This window comes from Hyperolius riggenbachi, chromosome 1, assembly GCF_040937935.1.
Source record: "Hyperolius riggenbachi isolate aHypRig1 chromosome 1, aHypRig1.pri, whole genome shotgun sequence".
Taxonomy (NCBI): domain Eukaryota; kingdom Metazoa; phylum Chordata; class Amphibia; order Anura; family Hyperoliidae; genus Hyperolius; species Hyperolius riggenbachi.
Genome location: NC_090646.1, coordinates 549,447,357 through 549,472,779, shown reverse-complemented (window position 1 = coordinate 549,472,779; position 25,423 = coordinate 549,447,357). Strand labels below are relative to the sequence as shown.

The 25,423-nt window shown below is 46.8% G+C and overlaps 1 protein-coding gene across 2 annotated transcripts in view; it reads right to left on the bottom strand.

The window, feature by feature from the left end:
- Positions 1 to 24,801, bottom strand: part of MCC (MCC regulator of WNT signaling pathway) — a 476,123-nt gene extending 451,322 nt beyond the window's left edge. For both annotated transcript variants that reach the window (XM_068247285.1, XM_068247291.1), the window contains exon 1: positions 24,585 to 24,801. In XM_068247285.1, coding sequence (XP_068103386.1) covers positions 24,585 to 24,718 — 134 coding nt within the window. In that variant the 5' untranslated portion in view covers positions 24,719 to 24,801. The remainder of the gene's footprint in view (positions 1 to 24,584) is intronic.
- Positions 24,802 to 25,423: the final 622 nt, after the last annotated feature.

The following is a 25,423-nucleotide window of genomic DNA, read 5'->3' as shown; positions in this document are numbered from 1 at the left end:
ACAGCTGTCTCTAACAGCCAAAACAGCTAGGAGCAGCTACATAACCCGCCCACAGTAAAAATGTCACCATGTAATACATGTCAGAATGTGAATCTGGGAGAGGAAAGATTTTACAATGAGCAAACACTGATTAAATCATTTATCCATAATTATGGTAAAAAATGAAGCACTTTTTTTTACTACATTATTTTCACTGGAGTTCCTCTTTAAGGACACCATAGTGTCCATTGTAAGTTAATCATACATACTTTGTATCTCCATATGATAAGATGGGATGGAATAGTATGGTTTAGCAATGATATTAAATGTTGCTGCACAGAGATAGTCTTTTGAAGGCTAAAGGGGCGCATACACTGGTCGATTTCAGCCATTGATCGATCGATTTTATAGAATCGATCAGAAATCGATTTCGGTCAATTTCGATTGATCTGACAGGATGGAAAATCTAGGTTGATGTGCTGCTGGCAACAGATCAATGGACCATAGAGTTGCATTGGATCTAATAGTCCAATAATGCATTTAGATCGATTTCCAATAGATTTCATTCTGAAATCTATAGGAAATCTGTTCCTAGTGTGTGGCACACATCAGATAGATTCCGGTCAGATTGGACTTGACAGGCATCTGAGAGAAATCTATCTGATGGTCGAATCTGCTGCAAATCTATAAGCGTATGGCCACCTTTAACTGCAACCTTATATCCGTTGTCACACATATGATACATTTCCCCTAATGGCCCACCACATGTCCTGGGCACACAGCCAAAAGAGCTTCACACTTGTTGTCTGGTTCTGATATTTCCTGTAACAGAAGTTTTAGATATTTTTTATAAGTTTAAATGTTTCCCTATAAGATGTAGAATGACTGCTCATGTGCCGGTTTGTGGTTTTGATCTATATACACTATGCCTTTTTCAATAAGCACCATTCTGGCTACGATATACATGAGATTCTCTTGGCTGTGATTTATTTCATGTGGTCAGGATCTTGGCATGCCAATTGGATCAAATCATAGACCATTAAGTGTGATTGTTAATCTTAACCACTTCCGGATTCTCGGAGCGTATATACATGCCCCTGAATCCTGAAGTGTATTCCATGGAAACGGCCGCTCGTATGAGCGGCCGTTCCATGTCAGTTCACGGAGGGTGTCTCCGTGAACACCCTGCGAGCCGATCGGCGGCTCGCAGGGTAAATGTAAACACACGGGGAAGACCTTCCCCGGTGTATACATGTATACGGCGCTGCTGCGCAGCAGCGCCGTAGAGGAGATCGGTGATCCCCGGCCTCTGATTGGCCGGGGATCACCGGCATCTGATAGGCTAAAGCCTATCCCATCAGGCGCAGGACGGAAATCCGTCCTGCGCCGCTCACAGGGGGAGGGAGAGGGAGGGAAGGGGAAGGAGGCCAGGAAGCGCTGCGGAGGGGGGCTTTGAAGAGCCCCCCCGCAAGCGCAAGCAGCCGGCGGCGATCAGACCCCCCCAGCAGGACATCCCCCTAGTGGGGAAAAAAGGGGGGAAGTCTGATCGGCCTGGCTGCAACCTGATCTGTGCTGTGGGCTGGAGAGCCCACGCAGCACAGATCAGCACAAAATAGCGTGGTAGGGAAGTGGTTAAAGAGAGACTGAAGCGAGAATAAATCTCGCTTCAGACCTCATATATAGCAGGGGCATGCATGCCCCTGCTAAAACGCCACTATAGCGCGGCTTAACGGGGGTCCCTTCACCCCCAAATCCCCCTCCGTAATGCGGGGGAGCGCTTCCTGGTTGGGGCAGGGCTAACCACCGCAGCCCTGCCCCACGCGCGTCTGTCAGCGCGTATCTCCGCCTCTCCACCGCCCCTCTCAGTCTTCCTTCACTGAGAGGGGCGGGGGAGAGGCGGCGATGCGCGGCTGATGGACGCGAATGGAGGCAGGGCTGCAGCCGTTAGCCCTGCCTCCAGGAGCGACCAAGTCTGCGACCAAGTGTCGCAGTGGGGGGTTTGGGGGTCAAGGGACCCCCGTTTAGCGGCGCTATTGCGGCAGTTTAGCAGGGGCACACGTGCCCCTACTAACTATGAGCTCTGAAGCGAGATTTATTCTCGCTTCAGAGTCTCTTTAAGTTTCCTTTATAATAGTGTTTAAGTCAAAATACGCTTACAGGTGGGAGGAAAAACATACAAGCCTAATACGCATAGTTGATGGCTATACGGGTTTGTATGTATATTCCATGTCACCTACAGAGTGTCAATACCTAGCCACATACTGAGCAGTGTTCTCCCCAGAATATTTTTTTCAGCTGGGTGGCATGAAAAAGTAGCCGGGTTGGTCACAACCATGGAAATGCAGAGCCGTCGCGACTCGCAACCCTGCTTACAGCATAGGAGGAGGATGAGGAGGTGTACCGATGACAGCCAGGTGCTCCCCAAAATGAGCCTGGTGGAGCACCCAGGTAAAAGAGCCTGGGGAGAACAGTACTGTGCCCTGTGTATGCTTCTATGCACATTTTTTCCCCACACATGATAACAGAAACTTTTTCCATCAGTCTGTTTACTCAGCGTTTCTCAAACCTGCCCTTGTGACTCCCCAACAGTGCACGTTTTGCAGGCAATCTCAGCTACATGGAATCCACAAAGCTGAGACACCTATTACCCCCCACCTTTGCTTAGGTGAGGTTGCCTGCAAAACATGCACCATTGGGGAGTCAACAAGGTTTGAGAAACACTGGTGTAGCCAAACTCCAGGTAGCAGCCAGGGCTGTGGAGTTGGTACAGAAGCCAGCCAAAAATTGCTCAGACTCCATCTCCAAAGCCCCGGAAGGTGTGGCAGTGAATACGGTAACAAAGTTCAGCAATTCTGTAGCCGGTCACCGGAGAGCGGCGGTGACTATAGTTAGCAGCAGCGATAAAACACAGGACCGGGACTCGGGTCTCATTGGCTGCAGCTCTTAACCACTTGAGGACCGTAGGCTTTACCCCCCTTAAAGGGATACTGTAGGGGGGGGGGGGGGGGGGGGGTCGGGGGAAAATGAGCTGAACTTACCCGGGGCTTCTAATGGTCCCCCGCAGACATCCTGTGTCCGTGCAGCCAGTCACCGATGCTCCGGCCCCGCCTTCAGTTCACTTCTGGAATTTCTGACTTTAAAGTCAGAAAACCACTGCGCCTGCGTTGCCGTGTCCTCGCTCCCGCTGTCACCAGGAGCGTACTGCGCAGACACAGACCATACTGGGCCTGCGCTGTGCACTCTTGATGACATCAGCGGGATCGAGGACACGGCAACGCAGGCGCAGTGGTTTTCTGACTTTAATGTCAGAAATTACAGAAGTGAACCGGAGGCGGGGCCAGAGCATTGGTGAGTGGCTGCGCGGGCACAGGATGTCTGCGGGCGACCATTAGAAGCCCCGGGTAAGTTCAGCTCATTTTCCCCCGACCCCCCTACAGTATCCCTTTAAGGACCAGAGCCTTTTTTTCCATTCAGACCACTGCAGCTTTCACGGTTTATTGCTCGCTCATACAACCTACCACCTAAATGAATTTTGGCTCCTTTTCTTGTCACTAATAAAGCTTTCTTTTGGTGCTATTTGATTGCTGCTGCGATTTTTACTTATTATATTCATCAGAAAAGACATGAATTTTGTCAAAAAAATGACTTTTTAACTTTCTGTGCTGACATTTTTCAAATAAAGTAAAATTTCTGTATACATGCAGCACGAAAAATGTGGACAAACAGGTTTTTGATAAAAAAAAAAAACCCATTCAGCCTATATTTATTGGTTTGGGTAAAAGTTATAGCGTTTACAAACTATGGTGCAAAAAGTGAATTTTCCAATTTTCAAGCATCTCTGTCTTTTCTGACCACCTGTCATGTTTCATGAGGGGCTAGAATTCCAGGATAGTATAAATACCCCCCAAATGACCCCATTTTGGAAAGAAGACATCCCAAAGTATTCACTGAGAGGCATAGTGAGTTCATAGAAGATATTTTTTGTCACAAGTTAGCGGAAAATGACAGTTTGTGACAAGAAAAAAAAAAAAAAAAAAGTTTCCATTTCTGCTAACTTGTGACAAAAAAAAATAAAAAATAAAATCTGCCACGGACTCACCATGCCCCTCTCTGAATACCTTGAAGTGTCTACTTTCCAAAACGGGGTCATTTGTGGGGTGTGTTTACTGTCCTCGCATTTTGGGGGTGCTAAATTGTAAGCACCCCTGTAAAGCCTAAAGGTGCTCATTGGACTTTGAAGATTTTATTTTTTGTCACAAGTTTGTGAAAAAAATCAATTAAAATCAATTTCCGCTAACTTGTGACAAAAAATAAAATCTTCTATGAACTCACCATACTCCTAACGAAATACCTTTGGGTGTCTTCTTTCTAGAATGGGGTCATTTGTGGGGTTCCTATCCTGCCCTGGCATTTTAGGGGCCCTAAACCATGAGTAGTCTTGAAACCAAATGTCGAAAAATGACCTGTGAAATCCTAAAGGTACTCATTGGACTTTGGGCCCCTTAGCGCACAAAAATTGTTTGATTTTTTTTTTTTTTTTTTTTTTTTTTTTTTTTTTTTTTTTACACACAATTGTCCATTTACAGAGAGATTTCTCCCACCCAGCATGGGTATGTGTAAAAAATACACCCCAAAACACATTATACTACTTCTCCTGAGTACGGCGATACCATATGTGCAACACTTTTTTGCAGCCTAGGTGCGCTAAGGGGCCCAATGTCCTATTCACAGGTCATTTTCAGGCATTTGCTTTCTAGACTACTCCTCACGGTTTAGGGCCCCTAAAATTCCAGGGCAGTATAGGAACCCCACAAGTGACCCCATTTTAAAAAGAAGACTCCCCAAGGTATTCCGTTAGGTGTATGGCGAGTTCATAGAAGATTTTATTTTTTGGCACAAGTTAGTAAAAAATGACACTTTGTGGAAAAAAAAACAATAAAAATCAATTTCCGCTAACTTTTGACAAAAAATAAAAATCTTCTATGAACTCATACACCTAACAGAATACCTTGGGGTGTCTTTTTTCTAAAATGGGGTCACTTGTGGGGTTCCTATACCGCCCTGGCATTTTACGGGCCCAAAACCGTGAGTAGTCTGGAAACCAAATGTCTCAAAATGACTGTTCAGGAGTATAAGCATCTGCAAATTTTGATGACAGGTGGTCTATGAGGGGGCGAATTTTGTGTAACTGGTCATAAGCAGGATGGCCTTTTAGATGACAGGTTGTATTGGGCCTGATCTGATGGATAGGAGTGCTAGGGGTGTGACAGGAGGTGATTGATGGGTGTCTCAGGGGGTGGTTAGAGGGGAAAATAGATGCAATCAATGCACTGGGGAGGTGATCGGAAGGGGGTCTGAGGGGGATCTGAGGGGTAGGTGTGCTAGGGGGTGACAGGAGGCGATTGATGGGTGTCTCAAGGTGTGATTAGAGGGGGGAATAGATGCAAGCAATGCACTGGCGAAGTGATCAGGGCTGGGGTCTGAGAGCGTTCTGAGGGTGTGGGTGGGTGATTGAGTGCCCTAGGGGCAGATAGGGGTCTAATCTGATGGGTAGCAGTGACAGGGGGTGATTGATGGGTAATTAGCGGGTGTTTAGGGTAGAGAACAGATGTAAACAATGCACTTGGGAGGTGATCTGACATCGGATCTGCGGGCGATCTATTGGTGTGGGTGGGTGATCAGATTGCCCGCAAGGGGCAGGTTAGGGGCTGATTGATGGGTGGCAGTGACAGGGGGTGATTGATGGGTGATTGACTGGTGATTGACTGGTGATTGACAGGTGATCAGAATCATTTATTTCGCCAAGCATGACAGGGTCATGCCTGGAATTGGATTTGGCACATACAGAGCTCAGCAACAAACATGACAGTGGTGCAGGAATCAGGAGACATACATGATAACACAATTAACCAGATAATACAGTTGCATTTAACAAAAACAAAAAAATACTACGGGTAACGATGCCAGTCTATGAGGTCTGTGTGGAAAAGGGCAGCCAGGGCCCTTACAGTTCCAAGCAGACAGAAGGTCTGTGACAAGGCCAGTCTGTGAACCTAAGATGGTGCGGGTGGAGGCAGAACATGGGATGAGTTCAGGAGGTTGATCAGTGGGTTATTACAGGGGGGATAGATGCATACAGTACACCGGGGGGGTCTGGGGGGGTGATCAGGAGGGAGCAGGGGGCAGTTTAGGGAATAAAAAAAAAAAAAAATAGTGTTGACAGTAACAGGGAGTGATTGATGGGCGATTAGGGGTGTGATTGGGTGCAAACAGGGGTCTGGGGGGTGGGCGGGTCTGAGGGGTGCTGTGGGCGATCAGGGGGCAGGAGATCAGTGTGCTTGGGTGCGACATAGGGTGGCTGCAGCCTGCCCTGGTGGTCCCTCGGACACTGGGACCACCAGGGCAGGAGGCAGCCTGTATAATAGGCTTTGTATACATTACAAAGCCTATTATTCGCTTTGCATGCGGATATGTGTATTCCTCCGCCCGCCGGCGCTGCTAAGTGGCCGGCGAGCTGGAGGCTAAATCCCCGGCCATCGATCCCCGGCGGAGGATTGCGTCACGGATGACACGATCGCTCCACCCATGCTTGTACAAGGACCGCCGCCTCTTGTACATGCGACGGTCCTTACGGGATCCACTTTCCGGCCGCCCCCGTGCAGTGGGCGGTCGTTAAGTGGTTAAAGAGGAACTCCAGTGAAAATAATGTCATTTTTACAATAATTATGTATAAATGATTTAGTCAGTGTTTGCCCATTGTAAAACATCTCCTCTCTCTGATTTACATTCTGACATTTATCACATGGTGACATTTCTACTGCTGGCAGGTGATGTCACTGTAGCTGCTGCTTGCTTTTTTGGCAGTTGGAAACAGCTGTAAACAGCCATTTCCCACAATGCAACGAGGTTTACAGACAGAAAACTGCCAGGACCATTGACCTCAGTTTCCTGTGGGAGGGGTTTTGCCACAATATCAGCCATACAGAGCCCCCGATGATCTGTTTGTTAAAGTAATAGATTTCTCATGAGAAAGGGCGTATTATTAGCTACCGATTGGGATGAAGTTCAATTCTTTGTCACGGTTTCTCTTTAACTTCCAGCTCTTTGCCCAAGACAAGCTTATAGTTAGTGGTGAAGCTGATGTATTTAAATTGCTGCTCTTCATTTAGCTAGAATAATTAGTGCATTATCCCAGGTAAATCTTTAGTATAGAAGAATTATTCTCACAGAAACAATTTCTTTTTTATAGGCTGGCTCCAAAATATAATTAGCCAATAAAAAGGAGCCAGGAAAAGTTATCGCTTTATGTCCACATCAGCATTTGTTTCTTTGCCAGCAGTGCAGCCAAGGAAGCAGAGCTGAAGTGCCATACATTATACCCCTATGCATACAGCAATCTTCCCAGCCACACTGCCATTAGACATAATTAAAGAGGCTATACAGAAAGCGGGGTCTCTTAATATTCTCCGATAACCCTCTGAGTGACAGCTGTAGGCACGGGGAGACCGCTATTGCTTATACAACAATGAGCTGTTCAGGAACTTATGAATATTAATATCTGCTCAGACAGTGAAAACTGCATGCAGAAGTTCATCTACATACAACATGTACAAAAGGTGAATGTAGATGAATCACAGTGCTGCGCACACACTCACAGAATAGCATGTTTAATGAATTGTGTCTGGCCAGACATGCTGGTGTGTGCGGGTGACAGAGCCACAACATAGCACAGTGAGAAGCAGTAATATCTCATTTCCCTCTGAATCTCACACCCATTGTAACTTCTACTGCATCAGCCACGAAGTGTCAACCTTTTTGCCTCCAGTGTCACCCTCTGTGCAATCTCTGTTCTCCTGTGTCCCCTTTTGCCTCCTTCCATTCCCTGGGTTCCACCTTCCGCCCTCCTGTGCCTCTTTCTGTCCTTCTCTGTGCCACGAACCATCCCCAGTACACATTTGTATCCCCCTTGCTGCCTCCTCCAGTTCCCCTGCGCCACCTTCTGTGCCCTTGTGCCTTTTTTAGCTGTACACCTATGAATCGGGCGCAGGGAGATTTGGGCACAGGGTAAAGGTGATGAACTGCTCATCCTGCTCTTGCACAAGTCCCGGCAGCGTCACAGCAAGAGTGTGTGGACCCTTTGCATCTTATCGTAATTTTTGCTCCATTTTCTGACAAATTACTTGAGCGAAGCTATAGCCGTAACTCCTATTATGGCCTATGGGTGCGCCGGCTGCGCCTAAATCTCCTGCGCTGTTTTTACAGCGCTCGCATTTCCTCCCTGTGCCTCTGGATTTGGATATTATAGCTGTTTGCAATGTGTTTTTAAAGCGTTTAAGCTACTTACAAAAGTTTATACAATACTTTAACATTCAACAGCAAAAATATGTAGTAAAAAGCAGTATTTTTACATGAAGGAAACTTTGCATCTCTGAAATGGTGTAACTCGAGAAGTCTGTAAGTTGGGGACTCCCTGTATAGAAAATACAAGTTACCCAATGGTTGCACTATGTCACAGGATTTAGAGGAAGGTTTATTTTAAACACACAGCCTGTTCCACAATAGTTATATTGTGTAAAAAACAGCACTGCTGACAGCTGTAGGCAACAGTTTTCATCAAAGGAGAAAAGAAAAAGTAATTTACTGAAGCAGCTGTTGCCTATAAAGCTAGAAATAAGTGAGGTGCCACTGAAACATCATTTCACATGTGCAAACCCTACAGCTGCCAGAGAGCCAGAGACAGGAACAAGCGACCGGGATGTACAAACCCTAGAGCTGCCAGAGAGCCAGAGTCACAGACAGGAACAAGCACACAGGACTGGCATGTGCAAACCCTAGAGCTGCCAGAGACAGGAACAAGCACACAGGATCGGGATGTGCAAACCCTAGAGCTGCCAGAGACAGGAACAAGCACACAGGATCAGGATGTGCAACCCCTAGAGCTGCCAGAGAAAGGAACAAGCACACAGGACCAGGATGTGCAACCCCTAGAGCTGCCAGAGACAGGAACAAGCACACAGGACCAGGATGTGCAACCCCTAGAGCTGCCAGAGACAGGAACAAGCACACAGGACCAGGATGTGCAACCCCTAGAGCTGCCAGAGACAGGAACAAGCACACAGGACCAGGATGTGCAACCCCTAGAGCTGCCAGAGACAGGAACAAGCACACAGGACAGGCATGTGCAAACTCTAGAGCTGCCAGAGACAGGACAAGCACACAGGAACGGGATGTGCAAACCCTAGAGCTGCCAGAGAAAGGAACAAGCACACAGGACCAGGATGTGCAACCCCTAGAGCTGCCAGAGACAGGAACAAGCACACAGGACAGGCATGTGCAAACCCTACAGCTGCCAGAGAGCCAGAAACAAGCACACAGGACGGGGATGTGCAAACCCTAGAGCTGCCAGAGAGCCAGAGACCGGAACAAGCACACAGGACGGGGATGTGCACGCCCTAGAGCTGCCAGAGAGCCAGAGTCACAGACAGGAACAAGCACACAGGACAGGGATGTGCAAATCCTAGAGCTGCCAGAGAGCCAGAGACAGGAACAAGCACACAGGACCGGGATGTACAAACCCTAGAGCTGCCAGAGAGCCAGAGTTACAGGAACAAGCACACAGGACCGAGATTTGCAAAACCTAGAGCTGCCAGAGAGCCAGACACAGGAACAAGCACACAGGACCGGGATGTGCAAACCCTAGAGCTGCCAGGGACAGGAACAAAACACACAGGACAGGGATGTGCAAACCCTAGAGCTGCCAGAGAGCCAGAGACAGGAACAAGCACACAGGACTGGGATTTGCAAACCCTAGAGATGCCAGAGACAGGAACAAGCACACAGGACAGAGATGTGCAAACCCTAGAGCTGCCAGAGAGCCAGAGTCACAGACAGGAACAAGCACACAGAATAGGGATGTGCAAACCCTAGAGCTGCCAGAGAAAGGAACAAGCACACAGGACAGAGATGTGCAAACCCTAGAGCTGCCAGAGAAAGGAACAAGCACACAGGGCGGGATGTGCAAACCGCAGAGCTGCCAGAGAGCCAGAGACAGGAACAAGCACACAGGACCGGGATGTGCAAACTCTAGAGATGCCAGAGAGCCAGAGACAGGAACTAGCACACAGGACTGAGATGTGCAAACCCTAGAGATGCCAGAGACAGGAAAAAGCACACAGGACCGGGATGTGAAAACCCTAGAGCTGCCAGAGAGCCAGAGTCACAGACAGGAACAAGCACACAGGACAGGGATGTGCAAACCCTAGAGCTGCCAGAGAGCCAGAGACAGGAACAAGCACACAGGACAGGGATGTGCAAACCCTAGAGCTGCCAGAGAGCAAGAGTCACAGACAGGAACAAGCACACAGGATGGGGATGTGCAAACCCTAGAGCTGCCAGAGACAGAACAAGCACACAGGACAGAGATGTGCAAACCCTAGAGCTGCCAGAGAAAGGAACATGCACACAGGGCGGGATGTGCAAACCGTAGAGCTGCCAGAGAGCCAGAGACAGGAACAAGCACACAGGACCGGGATGTGCAAACCCTAGAGATGCCAGAGAGCCAGAGACAGGAACAACCACGCAGGACGGGGATGTGCAAACCCTAGAGCTGCCAGAGAGCCAGAGACAGGACAAGCACACAGGAACGGGATGTGCAAACCCTAGAGCTGCCAGAGAGCCAGAGTCACAGACAGGAACAAGCACACAGGACCGAGATGTGCAAACCCTAGAGATGCCAGAGACAGGAACAAGCACACAGGACCGGGATGTGCAAACCCTAGAGCTGCAAGAGAGCCAGAGTCACAGACAGGAACAAGCACACAGGATGGGGATGTGCAAACCCTAGAGCTGCCAGAGAGCCAGAGAAAGGAACCAGCGCACAGGACAGGCATGTGCAAACGCTAGAGCTGCCAGAGAGCCAGACAGGAACACGCACCCAGGGCGGGAATTCAGGCCTCATTGGGTGCAGCTCTGTTCCGGATTACGACATCATACAGCCAGCATCTGGATTACAACAAAGCTTGCATAGCAATGGTAGATCCAATATATCTCAATGTACAGGTTCACTTTACATCCATGTGAAGAACGTTGCATCTGCGCCGTACAGACACTACTGGCAGATGAAAAATTCCACTCATTTCTGTAGCAGTCTCCATCCTTATGGTTATTAAATTCCAATTTAACACTTTCACCTACACCTGCATACAGTTTATGGTTTCTAAAACATTTGGCAAACTAATAAAACGTAAAAAACACAAACAACTACGTAGCACCATTTAGCAGTGTAGATGGAGCAGTGTGCAGGTATGTGTCTTATGTCTTATACACCTTATACATCACTATCCAGTGGCTATCACATGTGCTGCTCCTGTCATAGATGAAGTGAACCAGAGGCAAACCTCGGCTCCAAAAACATACCTAGGAAGAGGGGAAACTCTGGATCCTGTAGAGCAGGGCCCATTAGGTAGATCCCGATCTACACTTAGATTGCAAAGGCCTTTTTGGTAGATCCCGACCCCACTACATTTTCCATTCTGTGTATACAAGTGTGTTCCTAATATTGTACATAGATAGTAGCTCACAAGGTGAAAAAAGTGTGGGCACCTCTGCTGCAGAGGCTTTCCATGTCCTCTTTGCCAGGACCCTCTGGAACATTCTGGCCATGCTCCTCTTGATGCAAGAGCACCGCTGTACTGCCCCCGTGCAGGAATGACCACACCCACCCTCCTGTATGAAGAGGAGCGCGGCCTGGATCAATCTGACAAGCTGGGGGTCCACGAGCAGCAACGGAGGTCCAGCGGATGGCATAAGATGCTCACGAGGCTCAGACCTCCTTATTAGGAAAGTATCCTGTCTTTTTCACACCAGCTTCACTTCAGGTATACCATTTGGTGATATTTTGGGGTGCTGATGATGTTAGGGAATACAGGAACATATTTCTGTCATTTTTCTGTCTACTATGTCTGCTAAAAGCTAGTCTGGCTCTTGAAGGTGCCACCTGGCCCCAGGGAACGGTTAATGGGAGCCTGTATGTACATGTAAATTCTGTATGTAAATGTACATTACCTCTGCCCTCATTGTCCAGCAGGGGAAGGTGTCTACTGCTAATTAGCTGCCAATTGAGGAAGAATAGGCTGGTCCGCCTGGCTTTTGAACTCTAGAGTCAGCCATTGTCCCATTATACAAAGCAAGACTACCAGAGTCTTAGGGACAGGGGAAGTTGACACCTGAAGGTTTGAAATTTACATGACAGCCGGCTGGAAGGGGTTGGAAATCTCTGCAGACTTTAAAAACGGAGACAGGAAAACTTTGATGCTAGGAAATAATGTTGAGGAAGCCTTTTGATGTCTGTTAGGATACAATCTTACCTGTTGAATTCTGCAACCTTCAAAAAGCTAAAAACAGGAACTCTTTAAAGTTCGCATATCACAGGAAGACTAGGACAAGCGTTCGGTGATTTCACAAACGGGGAAATTGCATTAGTTCCTGGGGGCTGGACATTAAATGCCCCAGGGGACACTTCAGACTATTTAAGTTGGTCCAGGACAGTCACAGGTATCTTCTCCTGGAGATAGCGCATAGCTAGGGATGATCTCGACTCCTGGTCGAAAAAACGGCATGCTCCCGCTGACAACGTTTAGACCTTCAAGTTGGTAACATTTTAATCCCCATTTTTATTTTTACGCAAATATCCTTGTGTGTATTTTTGTAACTTTTATCTTGTAACTTTTACTTTGTACTTTTTTACTTTGTTTTTTGTACATCTGTTGTATATATTACTTTCTGCACTGTTCCACGTTTTCCTGGAATATTAAATCGTTGTTTAAATAAGTTTGACTTCTGCTGTACTAAACTAACAGTCATGGCCTAGAAGAGACTGAAGTGCAACTGTGTATAAATCCATGCCTAATTGTATGCTTGAACAACACTACCATATGAAATTGTAATTGCATTGTGTGTATGGGGCACTTCTGCGCTCGACAGCAGAGTGGGAGTGGCTAACAGTATCGTTCGGAACGACTGTTGGTGGTTTTGCTGCACGACAGTGTAACTTGCATTACAAGTCAGTGCCTGATTGTGCTGTGTTACTGTACAACTACTGTGTGTGTAGGTGCGTGGCATCCCCGTATTCGGCCTAAAGCGCAAAGCTGACCCGAATACAAAAACGCGGATTGCGCGCTGAGGACTTGACAGCAGAGTGGACGTGTCTAGCAAACCGCTGGTGGTGGCAGTGAGAAGTGTTCTGGGGGTCACAGCCTTGTTTGTAGCTTGAATAAGGCTGCTCCCCGCTTGATCTGGTCAAACCTGCAGTCGGGAACCGTATACGCAGGCGTGCCGGTTCCTGACATACCATACTTTAAAGAGAACCCGAGGTGTGTTTGTCAAATCGATACTTTAACCACTTCACATATCAGTGCTGCTGTCATTCATTCACCAATAACTTTATTACTACTTTTCACACCTAAATGATCTACATGTTTTTGGTTTTTAGGACAAATTAAGCTTTTAGTGGGTGATATTTTTGTTTAGTTATTTTCTAATAAGTTAAACCCACAAATTTTTGTTTTTATTTGATTTGCGTATTCATCCTGGGTTATTACAACACTTCCATTATACTCCTGGTACAATCCAGTGTTCTACCCAGATTTTTTCCCAACCGGGTGGCATGAAAAAGTAGATGGGTGGGGCGCAACCAGGGGAAAGCAAGGCCAGCGCAACTCCACTTAGAGGATAGGAAGGGAAAGAGGAGGTAAACCGATGACAGCCATTTGCTTACCAAAATAAGCCGTGTGTAGCACCCGGCTAAAAAGAGCCTGGGGAGAAGACTGCAATCTATGGTGAAAATATTGTATTTGGAAATAAAGGTGTCTAATAGTAATATACCCTCATGGCAAACATATTTAAAAAGGCAAGTTCCTAAGGTAACAATATACGTTTTGTTTATAGTCTGTCACTTTGTTTTCATTTTACAAGTCTTCTATTTTGATACAGAATAGGCAAAAATGTAATTGTTTTTTATTATTCAGTTTGTGACTAAAAAGAATACACAACACATGGGCCTCAACCCTAACACGCTAAACTCTATTCTACTACTTATCACAAAGTATGTCTCTTGTAGTTTTGCTAAAACTTTCCCAAGTTTGATCATAATTTTGAAAATGACTTTCTGTTGGATTGAGTTTGTCAATACCTATTTTTTACGTGACGTGGGTCCAAGCTTTAAAACGCACCAAAATGTATTCTACAACTCATCATGGTTAAAAGGATATCACGTGTGCCTTGTTTAGTAACAAACTGGTGGTGCACTCTTCACAATTACACTGGACGTATATGTCCAATTTGCTTTAAAAGAAACTAGTCTGACTGATGCGACTGAGCCAATTACCGGGGCTGATCGCGGCTGAACAGCAGACCGCAGAGAGGGCGGCGAGGGACTCACGTGCTTATGGAGCTGGAGGAAGCTCCGGGTGAGTATAAAATCTTTAGGGTCCCTCAGCTCTGGTACACTTTAAGTGGTTACTTTCCATTCTCTTTGCATTATTTAATGAATGGTTTTATAAGTAACTAATATGTATGACCGTTACAAAGACACTACAGGCTTGATTCACAAAAGAGTGCTAACTTAGCATGGCAGTTTTTCGCGCAAATTTTGTCGTTTGCACGCAATTAAACGTTTTCGCGTGAAATAATTGTTTTCGCACGCAAACACGAATGTTCGCACAAAACTGGTAATGATTTTGCGCAAAAACGGTTAATTGCGCGCGAACGCAAAAATTCACACGAAAAACCGCCGTGCTAACAGCACTTTTGTGAATCAAGCCCATCGTCTACATTTTATTTTTTTTATTAATATAGCATCGATCGAACCCACAGTACTTTACATAATATGTAGTCTTGTCCCCAATTCACACCATATGCCTAGCATAATCATATGTCCACCATGGTCTAAGGACTGGGTTCCTACTAGCATTTTAAATGTGATCAAATTTTTCCAAACAATTTTCCTTTTTTTTTTATGCTCCTTCAAGGACAATCACTCATAATAAAATGCTGTAGGCAGTGTGTCTGTGATTTAATACAAATGGTAATGCTGTAGTGGAAAGGTTGCCATCTACTACACTACCTCCCATTAAATCTACTACATTTTCCCAGGTCACACGGATATGCTTTTTTCAGCAGTACTGACCAGCAGATCCTTCATCACATTCTGCGCTCATATACTATCTATGGTAAGTTTAAAGTATACCTCAAGGGAAAAAACAGTGCCCCTAGGGGATACTTACCTTGGGAGCGGGCAGCATCTGGATCCTAAAGAGGCTTTCCTCATCCTCTGAAGGCCCAATCTAGCACTGGGACCCCCGAAAAAGAGCTCATTGTTAGCTTGTGTATGTGCACTAGCACAGACCTGTTTGACTTTCTTCAAAAGAAGCCAGGCCAATTTGGGCCCAAGCAACTGTGCAGTAGAACGGACCCGATAAGCTCAGCTTTTTCTGCTGGAGCCTGAGTGGGACAGTGCTACTGCGCAGGGAGGCCACTCTTCGGGGATCCCAGTGCTAAAGTGGCTTGACGTAGGAGGACGGTGAGGCCTCCCTATGATCCAGAAGGTTCCCCCTCCTGAAGTATCCATTTTTTTCCTTTTCTGAAAGTCACAGGTTTACTTTAAAGAACAACTATCAGCCATACTACGCCAGAAAAAAAAAACCACATATTTAAGCAGTTACTTGCTTTAGAGATGTATTTCCCTGTACACGTTTTGATTGCTTTGTATTTTATATTGGGAAATGGACAGAATTCTGTCCATGGCAGGGGCCATCTTGGGTCCCACAGGCTTCGGCATCCCCCCTGGCCCTGCATCTCCTCTCCTCTCCTACCCGCACTATTACTCAGCGAAGAGGAATAAAAGCAGTGCACACAGACTCACCTCCATATGGTTCCACGTGCTGGAGTTTCCGTCTATACACTCTGCAGTACCGCTGGCGGTAGTGCAGAGTGGATAGAGGGGAACTCCAGCGCGTGGAACCATATGGAGGGGAGTCTGTGCGCACTGCTTTTATTCCTCCCTGCTTCGCTGAGCTTTAGTGCGAAGAGGAGATGTCAGGAGGGATGCAGGGCGAGGGGGGGGATGCGGGGCGAGGGGGGGGGGGGGATGCGGCAGGAGTGCAGAGAGAGGCACACAGCAGGAGGGGGGCCGAGATTAGTGACGGAGGACAGCTTCTGACCTCCCTCTCTGCGCCCTAGCAGCTGCAAGCAGCTAAACAACAGATGGCCAATCAGAGAAGAGCAGAGGTGAGGGACAGAGGCTTCAGCCTATCAGGCTGAATTAGCACGCATTACAACTTCTCTCCAGCGTACGACAAAAGAGCCTGGGGACTAATCTATTGGAAAAAAAAAGTGAGTTGATTTTAAACTTTAGAATTGCCTTGCTAGCATCTTTTGTACTTGCTTAACAGTTTTTAATAGAGCATTAATTATGAATTTTATGCCTGACAGTTACTCTTTAAGGACAGGGTTACTTTTTTTTTTAATGGAAATCACAGCCACATTGAAACGGTAAAAGAATACTTTGCTTAAAGTTTTTAAAAAGAAAACAGTTTTGTTGTTGTTTTGCTTTATGGAACATTTCAACGCAGTCCAAAACATTACCTCAGGCAATGAGACATACAGCTGAGATTTGGGCAGATTTTGGAAGGTAATAAAAAAAGAAGAGAAAGCTTTATGAGCGCCAAAAAATGTTTATGGTTTTCTTTTAAAAAACTCCAAACTTCACTATGCTGTGGAGGACAGAAACATGCATTGTAATTTTGAAGAGGCAGCAAATCTCAAGGAATCACTGCAGACTTCACTTTCCAGAATTCAAACACAAAACTGCCGTGTTCCCAAAACGCTATCAAAGCTCATGATATGCAAAATAAATATTTTTATTTTATGAGGACAGAAAAGTTCCCAGAAAACAGGAAACCAATACATCAAAAATTCATCAAATCATTCCTTGTATCAAATCTTTCATTTCTTGAAATGGTAAACAATGAGAGCCTGTGGGACCTTTTATACCTGCACCATTTCTGACTGAGTTTTCAGATTGCCACGATTCGTCTATAGTAAGGGCATCGTGGTAATCACAGTACCCTTTTTCCACAGGTTAGCTTCATGTTTTTGGGGGTTGGGTATGTGGGCCCGATCACAAAGGCGCTGCATGTTGCATTCCTCTTGCGTTTAGTAAATCACGTTAGAAATTGCACTCAGTTTAAATTGTAAAATTTGCAATCGTAGTGCAGCCCGTTTGCAATGCTGATCATGATTTTTGGTGTAAAAATTAAAATAGAATTATGAGATAAGTAACTATCTATAAAATCCTAAATAGAACATTTTACAGGAGTCCCATACTCTCATTTTAGGTTTAAAGAGTACCCAAGTTGAAGCTCTTGTACAAATTTAGATACTTACCTAAGAGAGGGAAGCTTTAGAATCCTATTGAGGCTTCCCTCGTCGCTGTTCATGACCTATGCAAAAGTTAGTGTAGTAAATCGGGGCTACGCAATAGCCAACCAAACCCGCCCGCGCAGCAAGCCAGAGCCACAGGCTCCGTGGTACTGCACGGGCATGCTCGGTCAGCTACTGCTACCAACGCTGCAGGATGAAGCAGCCCGATATGATGGAGGGCCGTGATCAGCAATGAGGAAGAGAGGCTTCCCTCTCAACCTCCTGAGCGTTACGCCGCTCAGGAGGGTTTGCAGCCGAGAGTCCCCCAGTATAATTTTTAGAGATCCCATGGCTGTAATAGCTTCAGCTAGCACTAGGCTAGCTAGCAGTGGTGGCCGCCATCCCCAGATTACTTTTGATCCCCCGATCGCCCGCTAAATACATTACCCAGCCTGTATCCAGTGATCAGCGCAGCCTCCCCAGACAGCTCTGCTCTTCTCTATGGGGAGGATCGAACACGACGTCATTACGTCGGCGACGTCATTACGCCATGCGCAGACCCGATCCTCCCCACAGAGAGGACCGGAGAAGTGCAAGGAGGCTGTGTGATCGCTGGATCCAGGGGATAATGTATTTAGCGGGCGATCGGGGGGCATCAAAAGTAATCGGGGGATGCTGGCCACCACTGCTAGCTAGCCTAGTGCTAGCTGAAGCTATTACAGCCATGGGATCTCTAAAAATTATACTGGGGGTCCTCCTGAGGACAGCCGGCAGTATGCCCGACGCAGTGTCGGGCATACCGCTAAGGAGGTTAAAGGAGTTCTGTGGGGTATAAAAAAATTTTCACTTAACTGGGGCTTCTACCGCCCCCTGCAGCTGTTAAGTCACACAGAGTCACTGAAGCCCCCTCCACTCATTGCTGCCGGTGACCTGCTAATTATTGCTGCTGCAGTGGCCAATTATTAAAAAAAAGAGCCTGGTCTTTAAAGAGAGTCTGAAGCGAGAATAGATCTCGCTTTAGACCTCATATATAGCAGGGGCACTTGTGCCCCTGCTAAAACACCGCTATCCCGCGGCTTAACGGGGGTCCCTGTCCCCCCAAATCCCCTCCGTAATGCGGGGGAGCGCTTCCGCATTGGGGCAGGGCTAACCGCCGCAGCCCTGCCCCATGCGAGTCTGTCAGACGCGTATCTCCGCCTCTCCCCCGCCCCTCTCAGTCTTCCTTCACTGAGAGGGGCGGGGGAGAGGCGGCGATGCGCGTCTGATAGACGCGCTAGGAGGCAGGGCTGCAGCCGTTAGCCCTGCCTCCAGGAAGAAAAAAACCTACGACCAACTTGCGACCAAGGTTTGCGGGGGGTGGGTTGGGGGGACAGGGACCCTCGTGCAGCCGCGGGATAGCGGCGTTTTAGCAGGGGCACATGTGCCCCTGCTATATATGAGAGCTGAAGCGAGATTTAGTCTCGCTTCAGTGTCTCTTTAAGGGGGTTTGCCACTGTGGTCGTCAAGTGGTTAAGCAAGGGGGGGGGAGGGGAAACGCACACACACAAAGGATTGGTACAATATGCGCACAGGCTTATGTGAAGCAGTTTACAGTGTTCTCCCCAAGCCCTTTTAGCTGGGTGCTCCACCCAGCTAATTTTGGTGAGCACCCAGCTGTCATCGGCTCTCTACTGTAAGCAGAATTGCGCCTGCATGCCCCCATCGCGCCCCACCCAGCTACTTTTTCATGCCACCTGGCTGGAAAAAGTTTCAGGGGACAACAATGGTCTACTACTGAACACCAATGCCAGTTGTCTGATTGTAATATAGTTACATAGTTATTTTGGTTGAAAAAAAAAAGACATACGTCCATCGAGTTGTAGGGTTTTCTTTTTCTGTTCCAGCTTCAGATCACATGCCTGGAACAAGCAAGCAGCCAGTGGAGTCATAACACCTGATCAGCATATTTGTTCAGGGTATATCAAGGAAGGATTAGAATTTAGGAAGAATTAGAGTAAGAATTGGCAAAATGCCAAGGATTTTACAAAAAAAAAAAAAAAATAGGAATCAGTAGCGGTACTGCCCATATTTATCTTCATCAAGGAAAAAGGTGCAGGCTAGAGGCAGGTAGGAAAGGGGTATAGTTTGTGACAGGTATAGAAGAATAACTGCTTTTTAACTTTAGGCAGAGGGGCAAGGATTGAGGTCAGCGAAAGCCCTAAACAGAAATTTAAATGGGACTGTAACGCCCCCAAAAAACTGCTAAATCAGTTAGTACCCCCAAAAACATGTAAATCAATTTTTTCCAAAACCAAAAAAGGTTCCTATATGCCCCCAATATTTACTTTTTACCTGGTCTGGGTGCCATTGCCTAACTGCAGGAACTGTGCATTGCCAGCTAGATTGTGGAAATTTTTTTTTTTTTTTTTTTTTTTATATAAACAAACTCATCTCCACATGCAAACAACAGAAAGCTTCCCATTTCAGATAAGGGCACTGTGGCTAACCATTGCCTCCCTTTGTTTACACAGTGATGTACACCTGTTGTCTAGGTGATATTTTGGCATCACAGAGAAACAGTAAAGATGGAAACCAGCAGAAATAGTCATTTTTTCATATTACATGTCTTCTAAATCTGAAAGTGAACACTAAAAACAGGAAAGGTAAGCTATACAAGTAATTTTTTTTTCAGTTAATATGGAGTATTTCCCAAATTATAACATTGTAGAGTCATTCCGCTGCCACCATTTGCCACAAAGATAATAATACCAAAATAATGAAGGCCAAAATATGCATGCAGAAGAAAAGGAGGAGACAAGTAATGCCATTACATATAAGACATAGAAAGGTTTGATGTTGGGGTCCTTACATCTAAACTGGACCAGTTTACAGTCTTCAGAATGCTGAGGATCCAAACCTCCAGAAAGTCATTGTGCCCACCATCTTTCATGTACCCCGAGCACTGTGACCCCTTTCCTTCCTCTAGTAACTGAACCCACCTTTATACTCATCACTCCCTGCATGTCAGCATTGTAAACAGACCCACTGCACCACAACCAAAGTGACCCAGGAGATGCTTTGCAACTAGTGGCTAAAGCAAAGAAGTGGACAATTATTCAATGGCCAATCAGTCACCTTATCTTACACCAATTGAGCATGCATTTCATTTGTTGAAGACTAAACTTCGGACAGAAAGGCCCACAAACAAACAGCAACTGAAAGCCACTGCAGTAAAGGCCTGGCAGAGCATTATAAGGATGAAACCCAGCATCTGGTGATGTCCATGAGTTCATTATTTCAGGCTTTCATTGCCAGCAAAGGAATTTCAACCAAGTATTAGAAATTAACATGAATTACCTTTGAGCCCTTGAAATGAAAGGATTGTGTTAAAATAATGCTTTAGTTGCCTCACATTTTATGCAAATCATTTTATTTACCCCACTGCATTAAAGGAGTTATCAGGCTTTTTAAAAGAAATTAAGCGCTACTTACCCAGGGCTTCGTCCAGCCCCAAGCTCCCAGCATGTCTCTTGCCGCCGCTGCCTCCCGGTCCCCGGCGATGACGTCAGGCTGACTGTACTGCACGAGCGGCGCTGTCAATCACCGCCACGTGGACCGGACTGCACAGGCGCAGAACCACGTGGCGGTGAGCAACAGCGCCGCTCGCGCAGGCGCAGTACAGGCCGACCTCCAGGTTGGCCTGACGTCATCGCTGGGGCCCCGGAGGCAGCGGCGGCGAATGGTTGATGGCGGAGCTGCGGCAAGGGACATGCTGGGAGCTTGGGGCTGGATGAAGCCCCGGGTAAGTAACACTTATTTTCTTTTAGAAAGCCTGATAACGCCTTTAAAGTTAAAAGTCTGCACTTCAATTGCATCTGAGTTGTTTCATTTAAAATGGATTGTGGTAATGTTTAGAACCAGAATTAGGAAAAAAGTTGTCTCTGTCAGAATGTTTATAGAGTCGAAACTCTGTTACAAATTGAGATACACTTACAGAAAGGGAAGCCTCAAGATCCTATTTAAGGTTCCCTATTTGCTCTGTTGTCCCCCGGACAGATTAGCAACAAAACATTGATGCTAATTATGTCAGGGGCTGCAAAGCTCCTTTTCTTGCAGTGTTGCGGCACAGTAGCTGCGGGAGCCCACCTGCGCATGTTCAGTAAGCCAGAGCAGCTCCGTGCTACTGCGCATATGCGGCTGTTCTCCCATGTCTACTGCGTGACCACACTGCAAGAAGAGGAGCTGCGCGGCCCCTGACGTGGAAAGGGTCCACGCTCAGCGACGGGAGACACTAAGGGAAGGATAGGATCCTGAGGCTTCCCTCTCTTCAGGTGAATATCTTCTTTTGATCCCGAGCTTCAGGTCAGGATGGCTTCAACTACATCTAAACCAATTCCTACGTACATCCCCTCCCAGTGCAGCTAATAATTTCCCCCATCCCCACTTCTAGTAATCAGTGCACCCAGGATCTACCCCCTTTCCCCTCCCCTTTACTTATTAATTAATTATTAAAGGCCAGGCATGCTTCAGTTACCCACCCTCCCCTTTCAATTATTACGGCCTGCAATGCTGCTTATGTGCATCCATTGAGAAGACATATGCATTATAAGCTGAAAAAACGTCTCACCCTGCTCCAGCAAAAGTCCAAGTGGCGTTCATTTCAATTCCCCCTCCAGGCCGCCATGGATAGTGGAGGAAAGATGCAATTCGGCTGCCAGCTATTGCTGGTGTCCAAATTGCACTGCTTTTCCTCATAATTTGGGCTTCATCTTTTGCCAGCACCCAAATTACCTTCTGAGCGCTGCTATAGCTGCCCAAATGTCTGACGCCCTGTATGCCTGCTCGTCTCCTTCTTACCCTCCTACTCCATTGTGTGCCACACTGTCGTCCCTCCTTTTCCCTCCATAGCAACAGGACACGTTGCTAGCCTGGTATAGCACTGTACCCAAGGGATAGAGTCACAATCCCTACAGGCGACAGTAAGGCTCGGTTCACATTGGAGCCTAAATAGCTCACGTTGCGCTCCGATGAGTGGAACGCAGCAGCAATGCTTTCCCGATGGGAAAGTTCACATTGCTGCGTTCCGCTCCCTTCCGCTCCCTGGAGCAGACGTTCCCGACATGCACAATCCTTCCGCTTGCTCTGCTTTCACGGAGCGGAAGGCAGCGCAGGAGCGGATGCGCTCCAATGTGAACCGAGACTAATTGTAGATGTGTATGCAGCTTAAAGGGAACCTAAAGCGAGGCTTCCATATTTTATTTCCTTTTAAGTAAAACCAGTTGCCTGGCTATCCTGCTGATCTATTTGGCTGCAGTAGTATGCCAGGAATTATGCCACAGTGGTTTGCCGATGGTGACCATACGCCTCAGCAAATTTCATCCCTACTGTAATTACAATTCCAAATCTTCCATTGCAAACTTGCACCCTTATGCCATGTACAGACCCCTGAGATGCGTCACCCCAAATGATTGTTCTTGATTTCGCAGTTGTCTTGGGTAGCAGTATAGGAACAAGTGCTGTACAGACTCGGAATTGCTTCTTGCCAAGCAACGTGTTCTTTTGTATGGGGGGGGAAATGAGAGTGGAGCAGCCCACTGCAGAAACTTTAAAGTAAGTTCCAAGCTGTATCCATCCGGCAATAGTGGAGCTGCTGAATCACTAGAGAAGAGGTCAACAACTTTGGGGGTAAATAAAAAAAACTCAGTCAAACCTATCACAAACATTCATTTCAGCTGAGGAAAAATCTGATTATGTACATACTGTATCTTTAGGCTTTGTTCACAGTATACATGTTACCAAATGAAGTAACACAATTCGTACACATTATTGCAAACCTATGCTTGATAGCAATGACTTCAGTGCATTTCAGCAACAGCATTCATATGAACTTTGGAGATACACCGCAGGAGTGATTTGGGGATGCAATATAGCAATGCACTTGTTCACTGTAGATAACACACCAAGCCACTAAATCAGAATGAGCCCTAATGCTGGGTACACGCGATGCAATTTCCCAGCATAAGCATAGGCACAACTCACACACTATATGCATTGCATGCATCACATGCCTGAAAAAAAAAAAAAAAGTACATAGACCCCAAAGATGTGTACCATATGTACACATATACTATCTGTACACATATACCATAGGTATATCATCAGTACTACTGAATTTCTGTTGAAGCACAACAAAAAAACCATAGCAAAGCCTACAAAAACCAATACATCGCAAATAAACAGATGTGTGAGGCCTGGAACCCACTACAAATTGCTAATTGCAATCGCTAGCATTTTGTATGAGCATTTTGTAAGAGATTTCATGAGTTTTCTGGCGATTTGGGTAGCGATTTTAAAAAGTGTAAGCGTTTTGCAAACGATTGTGTAGCAATTAGCATTTTTAATTCTGACTGGTCCCTTTAATTAATTTACATTTTTTTACAGTGTGCAGTAATTTGAAACCGCTAGCAAACTAGCTCTTTGCAAGTTTTGACGAGCAATTATGCCAGTGTTTATATACCTTACATTGCAGAAACGCTAATGCTAAAAATGCTGCATGTCCTGCGTTTGCGATTTTGGTAATCGCAATCACTCCAGTGGAATTTAGCCCATCCATTAACATTAGCTGAGCGTTTAGGGAAATCGCTAGCATTTGGAATCGCTACCTAAACGCTCACAAAATCGCTCTAGTGGGTTCCAGCAACTATTTAAGAAAAAAAAAAAACACACATCAGAAAAGATCAATCTGAGTGCAGAAACCACCTTGTGATGCAATGCCATTATTATCTGCCCTCATGAGATCTATGGTCCATGCAGCAGCAGGCAGTATCAGCAGCCTTTCAGGTTTAGTACTTATCTGTCAGACTGACCTACATCAGGGTAGTAGTACTAGTAGTCTGTCCTGTGAGGGAATCTACCTGGCTCTTGTAGTCAGACAGCAGCTAGTATATAGCGCAGTAGAAGCAGCCAGTATGTGTCCTGCAGCCTGTGCTCATTCTTCAGCTCCTTCTCACAATGAGCTGTTAGCACTTTTTTCGTTCCCCCAGGGCCCACAACAACCCCTGGAGAGCAGGCTGTAGGCTGTGTGGAGGAGCCTGGCCTCCCGCCTGCACACAGGACGCGCACCCCCTGCAGCAAACTATTTGGCAGGAACTTGCAAAGTTCAGCCGTCTCTTCACTCATCCTCGCAGCGAAGACCTGGCTGCCTTTACCTGCTTATATAGCCGTCCCCATCCCCATCGCACGTCTGAAAGAGGCGCCTCATTCTCTCCTCCTCCCCCGTGCTGGACGTATCGCTGCTGCCGCTGCAGCTGGTGCTCCCGTTCACTTCCACAGCGGCCGCCATAGTGCACGGCTGGGCGGCCAGAGACTGCCCACTGCTGGGATGTGTAGAGCAGCCCCGGAGCCAGCTGCGGACACATCAACCGGTTCCCCGCCCAGCAATACTCCTCTGATGGCTGGGAGCCTCCCCCGTCTCCTCCTCCTCAGCTCCGCATTCCCTCCGCTCTGACTCCCACCAACTGGGCTGTGTGTGTGGGGGAATCCCTCATAGTCACACCAGCAGTGAGAGCTGTGAAATCCTTCTGGCAGGCGTGCGAGTTATGCCATGTACAATTGTAAATGGCAGCACGCCTGTTACTCGTACAATGCAGTGTGGACTACATTTGTAACATGCCACACATGCTTACATCTGTTTAATTGGCACTGCTATAATCTGATCTTTGGGGACATGTGCCTGCCGCTGAAGTGACAAATGTGAACTGGTGGCAGGGCCGGGCCGAGGCATAGGCTGGAGAGGCTCCAGCCTCGGGGCGCAGTGTAGGAGGGGGCGCACAATTCATTCAGCTGTCATTCCTAATTGTGTATGAAGCAGAAATAAATAAGAAAAGGGGATACATAGCAGTGACTGCAAGCCAGATAACTAGATATTAAGGTGTTGGGGAGGTTGTGGGCCCTGTGGCCCTCTTAGTCTAATAGCAATCAGTGTGTGACAGCTGGGGTGGGAGGGATGGAGGGGCGCACTTTGGTGTCTCAGCCTTGGGTGCTGGCG